Source organism: Bos indicus x Bos taurus, chromosome 8 (assembly GCF_003369695.1).
Source record: "Bos indicus x Bos taurus breed Angus x Brahman F1 hybrid chromosome 8, Bos_hybrid_MaternalHap_v2.0, whole genome shotgun sequence".
Lineage (NCBI taxonomy): Eukaryota > Metazoa > Chordata > Mammalia > Artiodactyla > Bovidae > Bos > Bos indicus x Bos taurus.
The window spans coordinates 70,641,652-70,659,446 of record NC_040083.1 but is presented as its reverse complement, the minus strand read 5'-3'; the positions used below and the strand labels follow the sequence as shown (position 1 = coordinate 70,659,446).

The 17,795-nt window shown below is 49.9% G+C and overlaps 1 protein-coding gene across 2 annotated transcripts in view; it reads right to left on the bottom strand.

Moving 5' to 3' along the window:
• SLC25A37 (solute carrier family 25 member 37) overlaps positions 1 to 17,368 on the bottom strand; it is a 47,606-nt gene extending 30,238 nt beyond the window's left edge. The window contains exon 1 of one of the 2 annotated variants that reach the window (XM_027549932.1): positions 17,017 to 17,368. In XM_027549932.1, coding sequence (XP_027405733.1) covers positions 17,017 to 17,226 — 210 coding nt within the window. In that variant the 5' untranslated portion in view covers positions 17,227 to 17,368. Of the gene's footprint in view, positions 1 to 15,915; positions 15,941 to 17,016 lie in introns of those variants that run through there. The other variant, XM_027549933.1, reaches the window with a different exon arrangement.
• Between the last annotated feature and the right edge of the window lie 427 nt (positions 17,369 to 17,795).

Sequence of the window (17,795 nt, the reverse complement as noted above, 5' to 3'; positions counted from 1 at the left end):
CAGGAAGGAGTCAGAGAGCTATAAACAGAGCCTTCCAGAAGCATCGGCTACATGGCTCCCCTTGATTCCAGGGTGGGACTGTGGCCATTCAGCATTTCTAGAATTGTCTGAATGAACAGTTCACAGTCTTCCAGTATTGCAGTTAAAAAGTTTCAAGTAAATTAAATAGACTACCATTTCTTGGCAGATACTCTAGGAAACAAGGTCCCCCAAAAGTATTTGGGCATCTAGTTCTTTTAATTCCAGGGTGTGTGTGTTGGGGTGGGGGAGGTCGTCTTCCTAGCTTCCTCCTTCAAGCTGAAGTGCTTGTTAAGTCTATACTTTACATTCCAAATCAAAGGACAGGGCCCAAAGTTATACAGCCCATGCAAACAAAGAGCAGAACTTTTAGAACTAGAAGCTTCCTAAGAAACCATATAGTTTTAGTTCCATTTTGCCATTTTACAGATGAACAAACTGAGACTCAGACAACTGAAATGCTTTCTAAGAGTCACTCGGCTGGTGGGCTTCTGGTTATCACAAGCTAATTATAACTCACCCTAAAATGCAAATTAAATGTTCTGTGTGTGTCTCCAGAGAAAGGACCCATTTTGCTGTGTTTTTCCTTTCATTCCCTGCCCTCCATACTCAAGCTCTGGGTTGGCAAAGGTTCTTCCTGTCCCTTCAACTCTGGCTGCTCAGAGAGGATCAGAAATCTGTTTTCAATTTAAAAGCCACTTCTAGTAAAAGCCCAGCTCTGTAGTTAACTTTCGTTTTTTTTAGGTTCTGAAAGGGAATTTCAGAAATTTTCTTATGATTAGATTATCATAAAACTCAAAAGACCCTGGAAGAAACATTCAAGGGAAGGTTAAAGTGAGAATTTTTACACCAGGTCAGGGGAAGCATCAGTCACAGATGCCAGTGGAGGGAACAGCGATAACTCCAAGGATAACAGACCCCACGGTGACAAACTGCAGTGTCAACTCCTTCTCTACTTCCTTCTGAACCTCAAAAGACTTTCTTGGAGGCAAAGAAGGAACTAGGAGTCACTCTAACTTGTCAATGTATTCCTTATTCTTATTCTGTTGTTTTTACGAAGAAAAATTGCTAAAGCTGACCTTCTTTCTTTTTTAATCAATGTATTTTTCATCTTGCTTTAGGTATTTTTTAAAATTGAATTATAGCTGATTTACAATGCTATTTAATTTCAGGTGTATAGCAAAGTGATTCATATATAATTCATATACATATATAAAATACCTTTTCAGATTCTTTTCCATTATAGGTTATTATAAGGTATTGAATATAGTTTCCTGTGCAATGCAGTAGGTTCCTGTTGTTTATCTGTTTTATATATAGTAGTGTGTATCTGTTAATCCCAAACTCCTAATTTATGCCTTCCCCATCCCCCTTCCCCTTTGGTAACTGTAAATTTGCTTTCTTTGTCATTGAGTCTGTTTCTGTTTTGTAAATAAGTTCATCTGTAACATTTTTTTTAGATTCCACAAGTGACATCATATGATATTTGTCTTGCTCTGTCTGACTGAGTGAAGCCGATATTCTTGCTGCTCTGAGGACTCATTATAAATCTTCAGTCATTTTCGAAATAAATTTATTTAACGCTTCACACTTCCTGGCATAAATATACTCATTAATTCAGTGATTGTCTGAGAAGCCAAGATTCTAGGGAAAACAGTTTTTAAACACACTTACACTAAAAGAGAGTTCTCTAGTCTCTCTTGCTCATTTTAGGTTATTAACCCTTTCACTGACAACCCCTATTCCAGCAGGGCATCTTCTATGGTTTAATGTCCAGCAGATCCAACTTTTGCTTGTACCCCAACTGTTTCTCCTGGGGAACAGCTCGGCATTGTTAAGCGACACTGAAAAAGGCCCACCGACGTCCTCCTTCAAAACACCCAGCAGGTTTAGTAACAAAGACGTCAGATGCCAGGGAAATCCACAGACAAAGAAAGAGAAGGCTGGCCTTGGGGTCGGTCAGTTCTTGCCCATGTCACAGGACTGGTCTTGTGGAGAAACAGGACTCAGTTTTTAGAAGCTGGGAGATCCAGCAGCTTTTCTCTCTTAACCTGGACTGATACGGGCACCAGAAGGAAAATCCTCAAGAGCCAGCAGCTTCCAGCCTTATCAGAATCACTGGAGGTGTATGGACAAGCCCCAGGAACTGAACTCTCTGCATTTAGAGAAGGATCCACCACAGACAGAAGGACTCAAAGAAAAGAGAGGGCAGGAAAAAAAAATTTCCAACTATTCAGCTGCCTTTAAAAAGTGACAGGGAGGGGGCGACCCTGGTGGATCAGCAGTAAAGAATCTGCCTGCCAATGCAGGAGACGCAGGTTCAATCCCTGGTCTTAGAGGATTCCACATGCAGTGAAACAACTAAGCCACTGCGCTATAACTACGGAGCCTGTGCTCTAGCGCCCAGGAGCCACAAATACTGAGCCCGTGTGCCACAACTACTGAAGCCTGTGAGCCTAAGGCCTGTGCTCAACAACAAGAGAAGCCATTGCAATGAGAAGCCCAAGTACTGCAATTAGAGAGCAGCCCCCACTTGCCGCGACCAGAGAAAAGCCCATGCAGCAGTGAAGACTCAGCAAAGCCAAAAATAAATGAATAGAAAAATTTTAAATGTCATTAAAAAGAAGTGACGAGGAATGAGGCAGGAATCTGAGTATCCATCACAGGTCCCCATGTGGGGCTCAAGATTAACCTCTGTCTTTGCCACATTTCTCTCGTGATCTAAACTGTGATCTGGGCCTGAAAAGGTTACTCAGGCAAACCCTAAACCTCACCAAATCATGTGACTGTATTTAATTTTTAGCTACTTGCCTGGCTGCTGCTCCAGCTGGCATTGGCCACTCATGTCACCCATCAGTTAGGAGCCGATTATGAGCAGAAATGCCTGTGACATGACAGCTTTCCTCCCTTCCTCTGTGTTATTGACTCCTCTGGTCCTCAGCTCTGCAGGGAAAGTTCCCACCAGGGGGAGGCTGGGCCTCCCTGGATGCTGCCAAGCAGTCACTTGGTGGTCGAACAGTGAATTAAAATTCAGAACGTGGGGGGAGGGAAGAAGAAGGAATTTCAGAATGGGGGCAGGCCCTGGTGTGACCACCCCCACCAAACACAAAAACTTTCTCGGCTAATTCTGTGGGCAGAAGGTTCGGAGCAGAAACCCAAAAGCAGAGTGACAGGGGAGGGTACAGGTGTCCTGGGGATGGCCAGGCACCTTGGGGACAGGCTGTGACATCCCAGGGGAGAGGGAATCGTCCAGTTCTGTCCTACCATCTATATCTCCTTCAGTCTAGATACAGCTGTTGATATATTATTTCTTCCAGGGCCCTTTTCCTGACCGCTCTTGACAAGGTTTGGTTTCTGTGAGAAGAGACTCATCACCCCCCTCCAGGAATGATGCAATGATACCTCTGTCCTCCTGGCAGACAGGGGACTTCTGTGAGGATGGACCTCACAGGCAAGAAGCCTCCAGGCTTCCAGTGCTTGGCACATGTAGTCACACCCACATGTTCCCAGTTCTGAATTAATTTTCTCATTAAAATGAAGACTAGGGGATGATGCTGCACTTTTACACATGGCTTTTAACTCCTTCTCAGTAGAGAAATTCCATGAATCAGGCTTATGCAAGCCAACACTTAGCAAACAAGCGGTGGAAACAGTGACTAAGGAAAGAGAGCTGGTTCTACAGTCCATGACACGCCTTGGGTTCGTCCTTAGACTTTTGCACTCATGTACACACACAACAGCATCTTCTTTCCCTTGGAAAGGTTTCCCCCTATTTCTTCAGTGTGGCTTCTGAGATCTGATTATCAGGCAATCACTTGTTTCTCTAATTCAGGCTCGAGACAGCCCTGGGACACCCATGGGATACAGCCTCTATTCCAGGGGAGCAGAGCACCCCACTGCAAGTCAGAGGCAGGGCCCTGCATGTTTCCATTCCTAGCAAGTTGGCTGGCAAGCTTCCTGCAGCTGCCAGCACCCACCCTCACATCCACCTTCCACACCATCTGCCAGGCCCAGAGCGAGGCAACATGCCAGCAAAACCCCCTCCCTGTGGGCAGTGTGAGGAAAGGAGGACCAGGGACCCCAGGACAAAGGCATCTGTGCCCTACCGCCTCCCCTTCTTCCTTTCAATGATCAGTGGCCATGAGTAACCGTAGCACACAGAGCAGCAAGGGACCAAGGCAGGTAAGGGCATCAGCAGATAGAGTCACGCTTCAGGATGATCGGCCACCTTTCTCAGTCCCCAACCTCACCCGCCAGCCACTCAAGGGGACAGACTCACCTGCAAAATGAAATGGAGCCTCTAAGGTGACAACCCCATGGAGATGAAAGGGAGGGGCCCCACTCTCTGGAGGAATCCTTAATCACTGGCCTTAATCACAGTAGTTGTATGCAGGCCTCTCATCGCTGGTCCGACATCATCAATTTTAAATGTATTTCTGAGCATGCCCCAGAGTATAATTGGCTCTTCCTGATTACCCAGCGAAAGAGGTGGCGGCAGACGGCCACCCTGGTCTTTATTCAACAGATGGGAGACACAGAAGGTAAGAAGAGAGGCTAAGTGCCCAAGGCCATGCAGCTGCAGCGAATCCTACAGTGGCCGGAACCAGAGCCTGTATTTTCCATTCCAACTAGCTAAACCTACCCCTTTAACAGGATCCCAGTTTGATAATAAATACCACGGCCTGGCACCTGCAGAGAGCTTTATACTTTGTAAATGGTATAAAGGTCTGTTGACTGCAAAACAGGCTGTATTTTCTTACCACATGTATTAAGTAGAACTGAAAGGGAGGTGCAGCGGGCATTGTTACTCTTCCCTATTTGAGATGAGAATACTGCAACCCTAGCAGACCAAGGAGCTATGATGTAGTACTCTTTCCATAGGTCATTTTTAGGCTGTCATTTGGAAAGGAATCCTTAAGCTAATCCAAAATCAAGTTACTATACTGAGTCCAACTTTGACTCACCGCTAAAATGAGAATGTGCCATAGCAGCTGCAGTTTGCTCCAGAGAAAGAAGCCAGAGAGAACCAAAAATATCCTATGGTAATAACCATTTGTGATCATCCCCTTGCCCTACATATTGGAATAGGTGACCAAGGAACTCCTACCTATATGTTAGAGCTCCAAGTTCCATGCCAAACTATGACTTTTTGCCAGAGCTTCCTCAGCTCCAGTTTCTCCCTCCCAAAAATGCAGCTGGAACCCCAAAATCTCCTCTCAGAACCCAGCTCAAGGGCTCTGCCATCATTAACATGAGTCTACATCTCAGCACTTCACATGCTTGCTCCTACCTGATTCCTTTCCTCAACTTGCCTTTAACAGGATCCCAGTTTGGTAATAAATACCATGGCCTGGCAGCTGCAGAGAGCTTTATACTTTGTCAATGGTATAAAGGTCTGTACCAGTACCTTCAGTGCTGGTACAGCAGAAAGAGGCACAAGTTCCAGGCCATGTTATTGTCCTGAAGCTTAGTTTTCTCATTTATGAAATGAGAGACTGTGGGTGCTTTTTCCTATCTTCAAAGGAGAGCTAAGAGGATCAAGTGACAGAATATAGGTTAAAACAACACGAAAATAATGCAAGATAGAGTTACAACAGCAACATACAAGCATAACCAAGCATTCAAGCAATAATACTTTCTGGGGTGGTCCAGTGGTTAAGAATTCACCTTGCAATGCAGGGGACGTGGGTATGATCCCTGGTCAGGGAATTAGGATTCCACATGTGGAGCAACTAAGCCCATGTGTCCCACAACTACTGAACCCATCTGCCACAACTAGAGAGCCCATGCACGGCAACGAAAGATCCTGCCTGATGCAACGAAGATCCCGTGTGCTTCAATTAAGATCCAATGCAAATAAAAAATGAATTAAAAAAAATCAGTCTAAAAAAAGTAATAACACTTTCAGAAATGATAATAGGAGCTAATATAAAGTGAGAGCTTACCACTTACCACTGACACTATTCTTAACATTCTAGTTGTAGCATAATTCATTCTCATAGCAACACACTATGAGGTGTGTAGTGTTTTATTCCCATTTCACAGATGAGAAAAATAAGGTACAAAAAGGTTTCAGCAATTTGTCCAGGCACCAGCCAGGCAGTCTGGACTCAGGGCCCATGCTGTTAACCTGAAAGGCCCTTATTTCAGCATATTACCTCTGATACGATCTGTCATTAGTGGGGCCTGTCAAGGTTTGGGCTTTCCTGGTGTCTCAGAGGATAATGCAATGCAATGCAATGCAGGAGACGCAGGTTTGATCCCTGAGTCAGGAAGATCCCCTGGAGAAGGAAATGGCTATTCACTCCAAAATTCTTGCCAGGAACAATCTGCGGACAGAGAAGGCTAGTGGGCTAGAGTCCATGGGGTCACACAGAGGTGGGCACGACTGAGACAAGCCACCTGCAAACGTGATCCCACCTGATCTACTCAACAGCCCTGTCCAGTAGGTAAACAGATGATGTCAGTCCAGGCGGCTAATAATAGTCTATGAGACACAGAGACACCAAGCCAGAGAAATAACTCATCCAGGTTTCCAAGCAGATGAGTGGCAGGATGGGGACTTAAATTCATGGGGCCTGACCCCTCCACCCCCACCCTCCACAGCTTTCCAGGGGTCCCAACACCAGCACAAGTATGACACACACGTCCCCCCTCCCCAACGCCTGCCCACAGCAGCATCTCCAGGGAACAAAGGCCGAGGCCACACTGAGAGATCCATCAGGGGCCTCTGCCACCAGACCTCAGGGGACAGTGCCTTTCTCAGTCGCTCACAGGATTTTGTGTGTGATGGATCCAGAAGCTGGTGGCCCCGGAGGACGTCCTCTCAGGGACACGAAGTGGCAGTCCCTCCACCTGACCCACGGTGGCCAGACATTTCCTAAACCTGTTATGCAACTTTTGCTTCAACCAAGCTGCTGCTGGGATTTCGCTCTATTTCAACACGTTTTGTTTTCTCTTCAGAGAGAAAGCACGAATGTGAAACCAAAACACTTCTTAGTGACCAGACTACGGCCCTTCCCGGCAGGCTGGGATTACTGGGCGGGGTGGGGGGTGGTGGTTCTCAAAGTTACCTTCTGGGAGCCAATTTCAGCTTCCAAAATGACTAACAACTGCAGGGGTGAGGAAGAGGATGTGTGTGTGTGGTGGGGGGTGGGGCACAGTACAACTGAAGGCCACTGTTTCCCAGAGGGGAAGAAGCCAACTCAAGAGGGCCCAGCAAAGAGCCCCAGTGACACTGCCCTGCCAGCCCCAGAATTTCAAGATGGCAGCCTGAGCCCTTCTGAGTTCACCCACCCCGGCCCTCGCACCCATATGAAAGTCAATATCAAGATGGGTCATTCTTCTCCCCAAAGCAAGCTGGTCTCATCACCTAAGCTCAGGGTCTAATTACAGGGAGCAGGCTCTGGAAATAGGAGCCAGGACTTATTTTGGTTGCCTGGGTAAGGAGGGCCCTCAGTCAGTGTGCAACGAATGAAGTGGGTGGCCAGATGAATAAACAGCCTCAACGGGGGCTTGTGGGTTCCACCATAGAAAACGGACAGACAAAGGGGCTGAGTCTCTGTCTGGCCAAGGACAGTAGGGATCCCAAACAACGCTAAGCAAAACAAAATAAAAACCAGCACTTGTTTAATAGCAGGTTTTAAAGCACTTCCCCCACCCCCACCTCACATCTCTTTAAAACAACTGATTCATTCAACCAAGAGTCACAGAAAACCTTTATGTGTCTCTGGAGAATAAGTCCGAGGGGAAGAGGGTCTGGGCCTCAGCATGCCACTCAAGGTAGTCCAGGTTTATTCTGAAGGCAGTGGGGACAGCCATGTGGTGTCAGGTGGAGACACTACTGGAAGTGAACTGAGACAATGGGGCTGCCGCTCGACCCCCTCAGGCCCCTCTCAGGCTCTGCTGCACCATGGAGAACAGGCTGGATTTTCAGTTCCAATCAGCTAACTCCGCCCCTTTAACATGATCCTCATTTGATAATAAATACCATAGCCTGGCACCTGCAGAGAGCTTTAAGCTTTATAAACTGTGATCACTGCAAACCTGGTTGCATTTTCTTCTAAGACTTAAGTAGATCTGAAAGGTATGTAGGATGAGTATTATTACTCTTCCCTGTTTAAGGAGAGAAAACTGGGGATGAGCAGATCAGCTAAGAAGGATTTGTGGGCATTCATTCAACAAATACTTAACTGAGCACCTACTATGTGCCCGGAACGATTTCTGGCAAAGGGAACACTCAAGAGAACAAAGAAGTCAAAAATTCCTGCCCTTTGAGAGCTGACATTCGAATGAGGGAAGACAGACTGTGAACAATGGAGATCATATTACAATTATGAAAAAAACACTAAACTATGTAAATAATACATATAAGTTAATGGTATTGTGGGTTACAGGGTAACACATGCTGTGGAGAAAAGCAGGTCTGGGCAGTAGGGAAGTGAGAGCGAAAAAGGAGGGGAGAGAAAGGGCAGGTTTATCCAATTGTGACTCTGTGATCAGGGAAGCCTGCAATGTAAAGGAGACAGAGGCAGAGTCCCCTGAACCAGCAGGAGGGAGAAGAAAACAGATTTAAGGAGTATCACAGATGCAGGAGTGGACAGGTCTTGGAAGCATATGGGGAGAGGGGAAGAGGGGCAGAAATGCGGGAAATGTTGAAGACCATCCCCAGCCTTCTGAGGAAGGGGGCCCAGGCCAAAGGGAAGACCAGAGGAGAGGGCAGGATGTCCATGATGGACACTGAGGCAGCCAACTGGACATGTCTCCAAGGCAACAGGATACCCAGCTCCCAGACAGACCCGACCAGAGACACAGATGTGCAAACCGTGAGTTATCAGCACCCAGGGAGAAAAAGAGATGTGTCCCGAGAGACAAAAAGAAGACCAGGAGGCTGCCTGTCATCAAGAGGGACCGGGAAAAGGGTAGCTGAATTTATTAGCCAGGAAATCGCTGGTAGCCTAGTGGGGTTTCAGCAGAGCGGTGGGTGCAAAGGAAATCAACCCTGAATATTCACCAGAAAGGACTGATGCTGAAGCTGAAGCTCCAATCCTTTAGCCACCTAACACGAAGAGCCGACTCACTGGAAAAGACCCTGATGTTGAGAAAGATTGATGGCAAAAGGAGAAGAGGGCAGCAGAGGATGAGATGGTTAGAGAGCATCACCAACTCAGTAGACATGAATCTAAACAAACTGCAGGAGACAGTGACTAAACAGATGCAAAATGCCAGAGGTCTGGGGGGAGGGGGAGGTGACAAGGGGAGGAGGTAGAAACTGAGTGTCAACCATCCTTTCCCAACACATGTTATTTTAAGGAGAAAAAACTCTTGGGGCACATGGGGTCAAGGTGAGCTGCCTGGGGTTGGTTTGTTATTTAAGATGAGACAAGTATGGATTCAGAAATGCTCTTAAGAAGGAACCAATGGCTGGAGGTGGGGGTGAGGTAGAGGCCAAGATACTGGAACTGGGTTACTCAAGAGACAGATGACCAAAATAACTATGACCATGACCTTTATTGAGAACTTAGGCACCAGACACTGCAGCAAAAGCTTTACATACGTCATGCCCACTTTTTCAGTAAAAAAGAATCTGGGTCTTGGGATTCATATTCCCAATCTGTAGATAAGGAAACTGAGCTTAGAGAGGTCAAGTAAGATGGCCCAGGTGAAGAGCCAGGATTCAAACCCAGGTGTACATCACTGGTTGCTACACCCACTGATTCTCCTTAGAAGAAGGAAGGACCCTCTTACTTTACAATAGGAGAAGGGGCAGGGGTTGGCAGGCTAGTGGGAAGGACAGTTAGAGGAAGAATTTGATGGAGTCCGGGTTCCTCTAGGAACAGAGAGCAAGATGCCACACTGAGGCTGAAAAAAGTGGAAGGGTGGGAGTCTGAGAGGCAAGGTGGTCTGAAGCAGCTGCTGAGCAGGATGGAAGCCGACTGACTAGAGCACAGGGAAGGCCAGGCTGGGGCCCCAAACGCCTGGCACACAGGGCAGCAGTGGACACAATGTGAGGGTTTCTCCTGAAGGGCTGGGCTTCCCTGTGGGCAGTGGGTTGTCGGGGATCAGATGTGGGCAGGCAGGTGTAGGAAGATCCAAAGGCAAAGAAACTATGGGCTGGAGAGTGGCTGCAGTGATGGGCTGTGGGGGCCAGGCTGGATGAGGAAGCCAGGGATGCGATGAGATGAGACAGAGAAGAGGAGACAGTCTTCACACAGTGTGACCATGAGAAAGCTGTGGCCAGACTCTGAAACGTCTGAATGCACGATTCCAGGGGCAGAAAGGTTCAGGGCCAGGACAAGGCCCTTAGAAGTAACAGCCATGAACCTGAGTGGCGTAAAGAATAGAGGGATTTGGGACTTCCCTGGTGGTCTGTGCTTCCAATGCAGGGGGCATGGGTTTGATCCCTGGTTGGGGAAGTTCCACAGACTGTGCAGTAGGCAAAAGAAAAAAAGAATGTAGGCATTTGGATGTTAGTCAAGTGGTGACCAAAATGGAACACTCTCAGGATGATAATAGAATTCAGGATGGACGAACAGTCTGTGAGCCAATGTCAACATCCAGAGGATGAAGGAAAGTGGCTGGATCACATTGTCATTGATGATGATGGTACTGAAGCTGAAAGGTCCCACCCAGAGGACAGTCCTACACAGGAGGTAATGATAACCGCTGTAAGGACTTAACCCTCACAGATACCCAGGACATCAGTACCATTTTTTCCTTCTTTTATAAATGGAGAAACCAGGCAGAGAGGTGAAGACATTTGCCCCAGGTCACACCCAAGTGGGAAGCAGGACCACAGTCTGGATCAAGAGTCCCTCCCTCTACCCACCCTGCCATCCCAGTGGAGAAGAAGGTGAGTGGTAACACAGGGAGAAGAGGGACAGATGCTGGTGGAAGTGGATGGCAGGAGCCTCAAAGGGAAAGGAGAGCTTGATAGGGTGAGCAAGGGGAGAAGAGGGACAGATGCTGGTGGAAGTGGAGGGCAGGAGCCTCAAAGGGAAAGAAGAGCTTGATAGGGTGAGCAAGTAACAGTGGGAGGGTCGCAGCCCCAAGGTGCCTGATTTAAACTAATGGGCATCATCTCTACCTGAGAGGCATTAGGGAGAGGCCTCAGGAGAAGCGCTGGGTGTCTATCGGCACAGGGAGGAGGAAGGAACATTCAGTGAAGATGTAAAGGAGTCAATTACAAGGAACTTTCACAGGGTCCAGGGGAAAAATAAAGAAGGAAGCCAGGGAAAGTTGGTTCAGGAAAGAGAAAGCAGGAAGGAAATTAGCTTCTGCATTTCATAGATAAGGAAACTACCAGAACTCCGAAAAGCTAAGTGTCCCACCCAACCGGTAAGTCAAAAGCCTGGGATCTGAACTACCCCAAGCCAGTTCTCTGCCGGTGAGAATTCAGGCTCAGAAGGAGTCTGAGGGCACATCTGAGACTTCCCTGGTGGCTCAGACGGTAAAGCGTCTGCCTACAATGCAGGAGACCTGGGTTCAATCCCTGGGTCAGGAAGATCTCCTGGAGAAGGAAATGGCAACTCACTCCAGTATTCTTGCCTGGAAAATCCCATGGACAGTTGAACCTGGCAGGCTACAGTCCATGGGGTTGCAAAGAGTCAGACACAGCTGAGCGATTTCACTTTCACTTTCACTTGCAGTTAAAGTGATTGGAGGAAGCTTCCTATGAAAAATGGCGACAGTGAACATTCCAAGGTGTTGACTGGGAGAGGAGGGCAGGCTTTGGGCCAAGCAGAACTCACAAGGAAGATTTAAAAACAAAAAGAAAACTCTCTGGGCAGGAAACCTTGGGGACCCAGGGGACACAGGAAAAAAGCCAGAAAGTTCGGGGGTTCAAGAGAGACCGCCAAAGGTTTCCTTGAACACAAGCAAACCAGTTCATCCAGGGCGTCAGGGAATGCCAGAGGGGTCCAGACCCCAAGCCTGTAAACAAAGGAAAGCAGGACTCGAGTTTGGAGACTGGTCACCACCCCAAAGATCGAGGGGACAAAGGCCCTAATCAATGAAAGGGCCACAGTGGCTAAAACGTGCCCAGGGGCAACCAAGAAAGGCATAGGATGCCCACTCCACAGAGCGACACCCTCTGCCTTATGTGACAAGCCCTCTACCTCAAGGGCACGCCCCCTACCCCTTGTGCACCCCAAGGCGTGATTTGAAAAATGTAATTGAACTCCCCCTCCAAGTTAGCCCCAGTGCCTTCCCCTATTGAAGATCTGAGGTCTCCTTGGCTGCCTGCTGTAATCTCAGGGGCTACCCTCCAAGCCCTCTGCCCTGGCCTTGCCCTCCCCCATTTCCGGACAGAGGGGGCCAGCGGCAGGCAGGAAAGGGGCCACGTGGGGGCCGAGCGCTGTCTCTGGGACCAGATCCCTGCCCCCACTCCTCCAAGAGACCCCAGGCCTGGGCATCAGCACGTGGCCTGGGCATTCATGAAACAAACAACAGTACAGAAGTTCAAAAAGAATTCCTCGCTGGACTCCATGCCACTCCCAGATCCACCTTATAGAAAAGTGCTCCTTCCCACTGAAGGAGGATGGCGAAGAAAGGAAGGGCAGGATCGGAAGGAGACTGAAAAATCACTGAACTTTTGTCGCAAAAAACGAGAGCAACTTGGGATTTCACACTCTTTCGAAGCAGAGTGGCATCTCCTGGGCTGTATGTGGTTTTGAAAGCACTGGAGAGGGTGGGAGGGAGGGACGCTAGCAGCTGCCTTCGTCACCCCGTTCCATACTGAGGACCCTAGCAGTCTGCTTGGCACTGCGGAGACCAAGATGAGGAAAGCCAGAGGTGGAGGAACACTGAGCTGCCTGGCACCTGCCCGCCTCGCTGCTGCTGCTCCTCGGAGCTCAGCACTGCCAGGGACAGAAACCCCCGAGGCCAAGCGAGGCTTCCAACTGGCTCAGCACCCACCAGCTCCTAGAGAGAAGGCTTAGACTCAACCAGCTCGGCTGGCTGTCAGTGCCCTGCCATCCGGCTGCACCCTAGCGGGGCAGGAGGGCTTCCCCCAGCAGAGCTTAAAGGGACTGCGTTTCCCTGACAAGCAAAGCAAGAGAAGGGTCAGCGGAAGTTCTCTTGCTTCAAATCTTTCCTGTTTCCTTCTGCCCTTGCTTTCGCCACCGCAGGACGCAGGGCATGGTCGGAGAGCGGTGTGCCTAATCTGGTTGGAATTTCCTCCTCCACCCACCTGGCATTCTCCCCACAGTCCTGAGCGCTCCGGACCAGGGGTTCTCACGTCCACCCTAAGTGCTGGTCTAGGCGACCACACCACTGGCCCCTCTGGAGCACCAGGGGGAGAGAGGCGTATGGCAGAGCTGCTGCAAAGCCCCAGCTGGAATGCAACAAGTCATGGCGACCTCTGGGTGACAGCCCTACAGGGTCCCCTCGCTCCCTCCCTTGGGACCACTGCGAGGTCCTGGCAGCCTGTCCCTTTACAGATGAGTAAGCAGTCATATGCCACTACCGTGGGGCCAAGGGAGAGAGGAAGACACAGAAAGGAGGAGGAAAGTTGCCAAAAGTCTTCTAAATCCCCACTTAAGAATCACAGGCTGTTGACTGCTGGAACTTGAGAGGTGTTAGTGATGATGAGGTTCAGTGTTTTCTCAGACTTTTTGGCCTAGCCAGAGGTACATTTTGCACAGCCACTCAGGGAACACACATACACACAACCCAGACTGTCACAGAGCAACAGTACTTCTTACCGCATGCCACACATGCTTCTATTTAATATTTTGTACTCTCACCAACCTGGCTTTTTAAGAATGTTTCTCCCACTAATGGTCACCACCCTTTGAAAAATGCAAGTCATTAAGGTGACATTGGGTGGAGGGGATTTCACAGAAAAGTATATGCAATATTACAATGTGAAGCATTAGCCAGGCTGACTTTCCACACTTAAGACACAACACAGCAGCTTGCTGGGCTCAGAAATCAAAGTGACCAGTCCTGAGCACCATGGTCCACACACCAAAAAGGAGAGAAAAACTGGAAAACACAGGCCCATCCAACACGCTCACTGAACTTTACAAGATCAAGGTTAAAAATGTGTGCCTTATAAAATACAAAAACAAAACAAAACCTTTTTTTTCCTCTCAAGATACAATTTACATTGATTGGGCTTCAAGTGTAATTAATTATTTCAAATTGCAAGTAACATAAAAAGAGGACAATGAGTATTCTGTGTTCGTAGAAAGGAGGACAGGTGAAAAATAGGAAATATTAACTGGTCCATAGCCCCCATTTTCCTAGTGACAGAACAGTGCCTAAAGAATGAAGCAAGTTAGGGGCTGGGCTTGAACCCCAACCCAGGGCTCCTGACTCAGTTACTCACAGTCTCCACCATCCCTGTTATTTAAGAAGAACACAGTGAAGGTCTCCCCAAGTGGAGCATTTCCTTGGCCCCTGACATCTCATGTTGGACATCGACACTTGTGTTGGTTTCAGCACACCTCCATTGCAGCCTTGCTGGGGTCACACAGCGGGGCTCATGCCACTTAACTCTCTCTGTGCTTTTTAGCCCCACTGCAAAATGAAAAGAGTAATCCAAAGAAACTGTAGCAAAAAAAAAAAGAAAAAAAAAAAACCACCAAGAGGTACTTTAAAGCCAAACCGGGATGCTCAAAACCAGAACCCCCAAGGGTCTTTATTCAGAGCCAGGATTATAATCCGAGAATCTAGAAATTGTTCCTGGTTAGCTAACCCAAACCTGTATTTTATTTATTATTTTTAAAATTTTATTTTATTTTTTGGCTGCACCACACAGCACGTGGGATCTTAGTTCGCAGACCAGGGATCGAACTCGTGCCCCCTATGTCAGAAGCGCAGTTAACCACTGGACCACCAGGGAAGGTTCCCCAAACCTTCATTTTACAGTCAAGTTCCACAAAATGACAGCCCAGGACCACACACATGACATTAACCCGTCCACAAGTGAAAACTGCTACAGAAAGCAATACTAAGTACATAGTGACAAGTGGATCAAAACATACCAACACCTAGAGAGCAGAAGGAGGGGCAGGGAAGAAACTAAACACAGATCACACAATTCAAACACATGCAACTAACCCCTTGTAAGGGGCTTCCCCAGTGGCTCAGCAGTAAAGAATCCACCTGCCATGGAGGAGATCCAAGAGATCTAGATTCCTGGGGTCAGGAAGATGCCCTGGAAAAGGGAGTAGAAGCCCACTCCAGCACTCTTGCCTAGAGAACCCATAGACAAAGGAGCCTGATGGGTTACAGTCCATAGTGTCTCAAAACAGTCAGACACGACTGAGCGACTTAGCACGCACCCAAGAGTGTCATAGGGAGCTCAAAAGGCATAACTAACCCTAAAAACAAGCTCCAATGATGCCTTGAACCAAACTCACAGCAGAGGTCAAGAGCCTCAGAAGTGGTCTAGTTCTTTGACGGCTCATGCCTGCTCAAATGACATCTCCCAGCTCCTAACCTTCCCACACTCTGTCCAAGGCACTTGAGACAACAACTTCAAATATGGGGACTTTTTGTTACATGTGAAGGATTATTTCCTATACAAATGCCACCTGGTGTCCGTCCACGGTCTTTCTTGGAGTGACTTTGAAAACCTAAGAGAAAAAATCTCCTTGTGGCCTCCATAACCCTGGCAGGCAAGGACGGTTTCTTTAATCTCCCTCTGGCATGCCGGAGAGCAGAGGGGTGATGACTAAGACCCAGCAGCACAACATAAGACTTGGGGCTCACCTTAATGTGAATGCCCATGGCCTTCTCTCTGGATTGGTGTCTGTTCAGCCACTGACTGCCAGCTCTAAGAACTGCTCAGAGCAAGGAAAACCCTCTGCATTAGACATTCTGGCCTTCCCACCGCTCATGTGGGGCCAGCATCAGAAACAAGATACAGACGCTAGTTGGGGAACTCACCACCTAGAGAAGTCCCCAAATCTCCGAAGCATACCGGGGCTGGAGTCGGCGGATACCCGTGGTGCATGAGCCCTGGCAGGCTAATCCCGTTCACCGCTCTGTGCCTCAGTTTCTTCATGTTAATTCCCACGGCTACTGTACGAATTAGATGAGTTCTGCCTACAGAACTGCAATGTATCAATAATAGTATTACTTCCCCGTAGCACTCTATCTATCCTCTGGCCATTCTGTATCCTGAACAAGCTGACTTAGTGCAGCTCAGGCAAAAATCCGCCTGGTTAAAGCTACCTCCTGACAGCAATGCATTTAAAACTACCCGGGAAGCGCGGGGCAAACTGAACGGCTATTACACAACCCATAAGAAAGGCTACGTAGCACGCGCTCTCCCTGCCTGCCCGCCTCCCTACAACAAAATGAGAAGGCAAATGTCACTGTAAATCTCACTGCCTCTCAGCTGCTCGGCTGCCAAAGGGCGGGCGGCCGGGCCAGCCGGGTCGGGGCCACGTTTCTCGGCGCGAGTATGGTTAGCGCTCCCGGCGGCGAGCCCCTCGGGGACGGCGCACGTGTGCGGGAGCCCCGATCACCCGGCAGCGGCCAGCTGACGCCACTCGCCGCGGCTCGGACACCAAGCGCGCCAGTGGGAGCCGCGACCAGCCGGGACCGCAAACCCTCCGATCGCGTGGCCAGACGTGGTAAGACTGCTCAAAGCCATACCGGCCGGCTCCGTCTGGAGCCCCGCCGCCACCGCCGAGGCCAGCGGTGCTCTCGCCTTCTCCTCGCCGGCGGCAGCGCCGCCAGCAGCCTGGGCCTGGAACTCGGCGGGAGCGGCGAAGCGGGGCGCCGGCTGGGGCACCCTCGTGGGCGCGGGAGGGGGGGGGGTTGCCCCCGGGGGCCCAAGCGCACAGCGGAAGGAGCTACGCGGCGCACTCCCAGGCGCCCCGGCTGCGCGCGCCAGCTCCCGGTGGGACCCAGGAGATCCGGGGGGCGCCGCGGCGCTAAGGAGAGCGCGGTTGCGGAGGGCTGCTTCCAGGCGGCTCCCGCGCGGGATGCATAAGCACACGCGTGCGCTCGCCCGTTCTCTGAAGTCTCCTGGCGCCTCACCTTCACTGAGTCTACCGGGTACATGACCGAGTGCTCCAGGATCCCGGCCATCGCTCCGGCTGTCATGTGGGTGGATAAGGAGGCGCTGGTCGGCAGGTTCTCATAGTCCTCCGACCCGGCGTCCTTGCAGCCGCCGCCGCCATCTCGGCTGTCCCCATCCATCCTGCGCGCCCTAGCCTGGCTCCCTACGCCGCCGCGGCGTAGCTCCATTCGCCGGCTCCGCGCGGCGCGGGAGGCTGCAGGAGGCGGGCGGGGCGGGGGAGGGGGCGAAAAACTTCACTTCTTTAAAGTGGGAACCACCTCCCCGGTGCTGCGGGGCCTGACGCCATGGCGGGCTGGGGTGGAGCAGAGGGGCCTGAGACACCAATCACTGAAAATGAAGAGACGGGCTGCGGCCGCGCCATTGGTGTGCAGGATAGTGGGGACCCGCCTCCCTGTGTGACGTAACTGTCCAGTGCAAATTTCCAAGCTACCGGACGGGGGCGAGAGGAGGACGTGGGGTGTCCCGGGAAGTCGTCTTACCTCCTGGTGGGGTGGTGCTGCCTGGCTTGGAGCAGGCCAGGGGGGCAGCTGCTGGGAAGGGTCACCCGGACCGCAGAGGGGGAAGTGCTTGCGGCTGGAGGGGGATCCGGAACAGCGGCCAGTCTACCCACAGACCCCGGGATTTTGTTGCCAACAGTATTGCTCAGCAAGCTTTGGCATTCCTCGGGCCTGGAGCAGCTAAGTTACTGCGAATGTCATTTATAGAGCAATTATTGTGGCTGGAGGAGGAGTGGGGG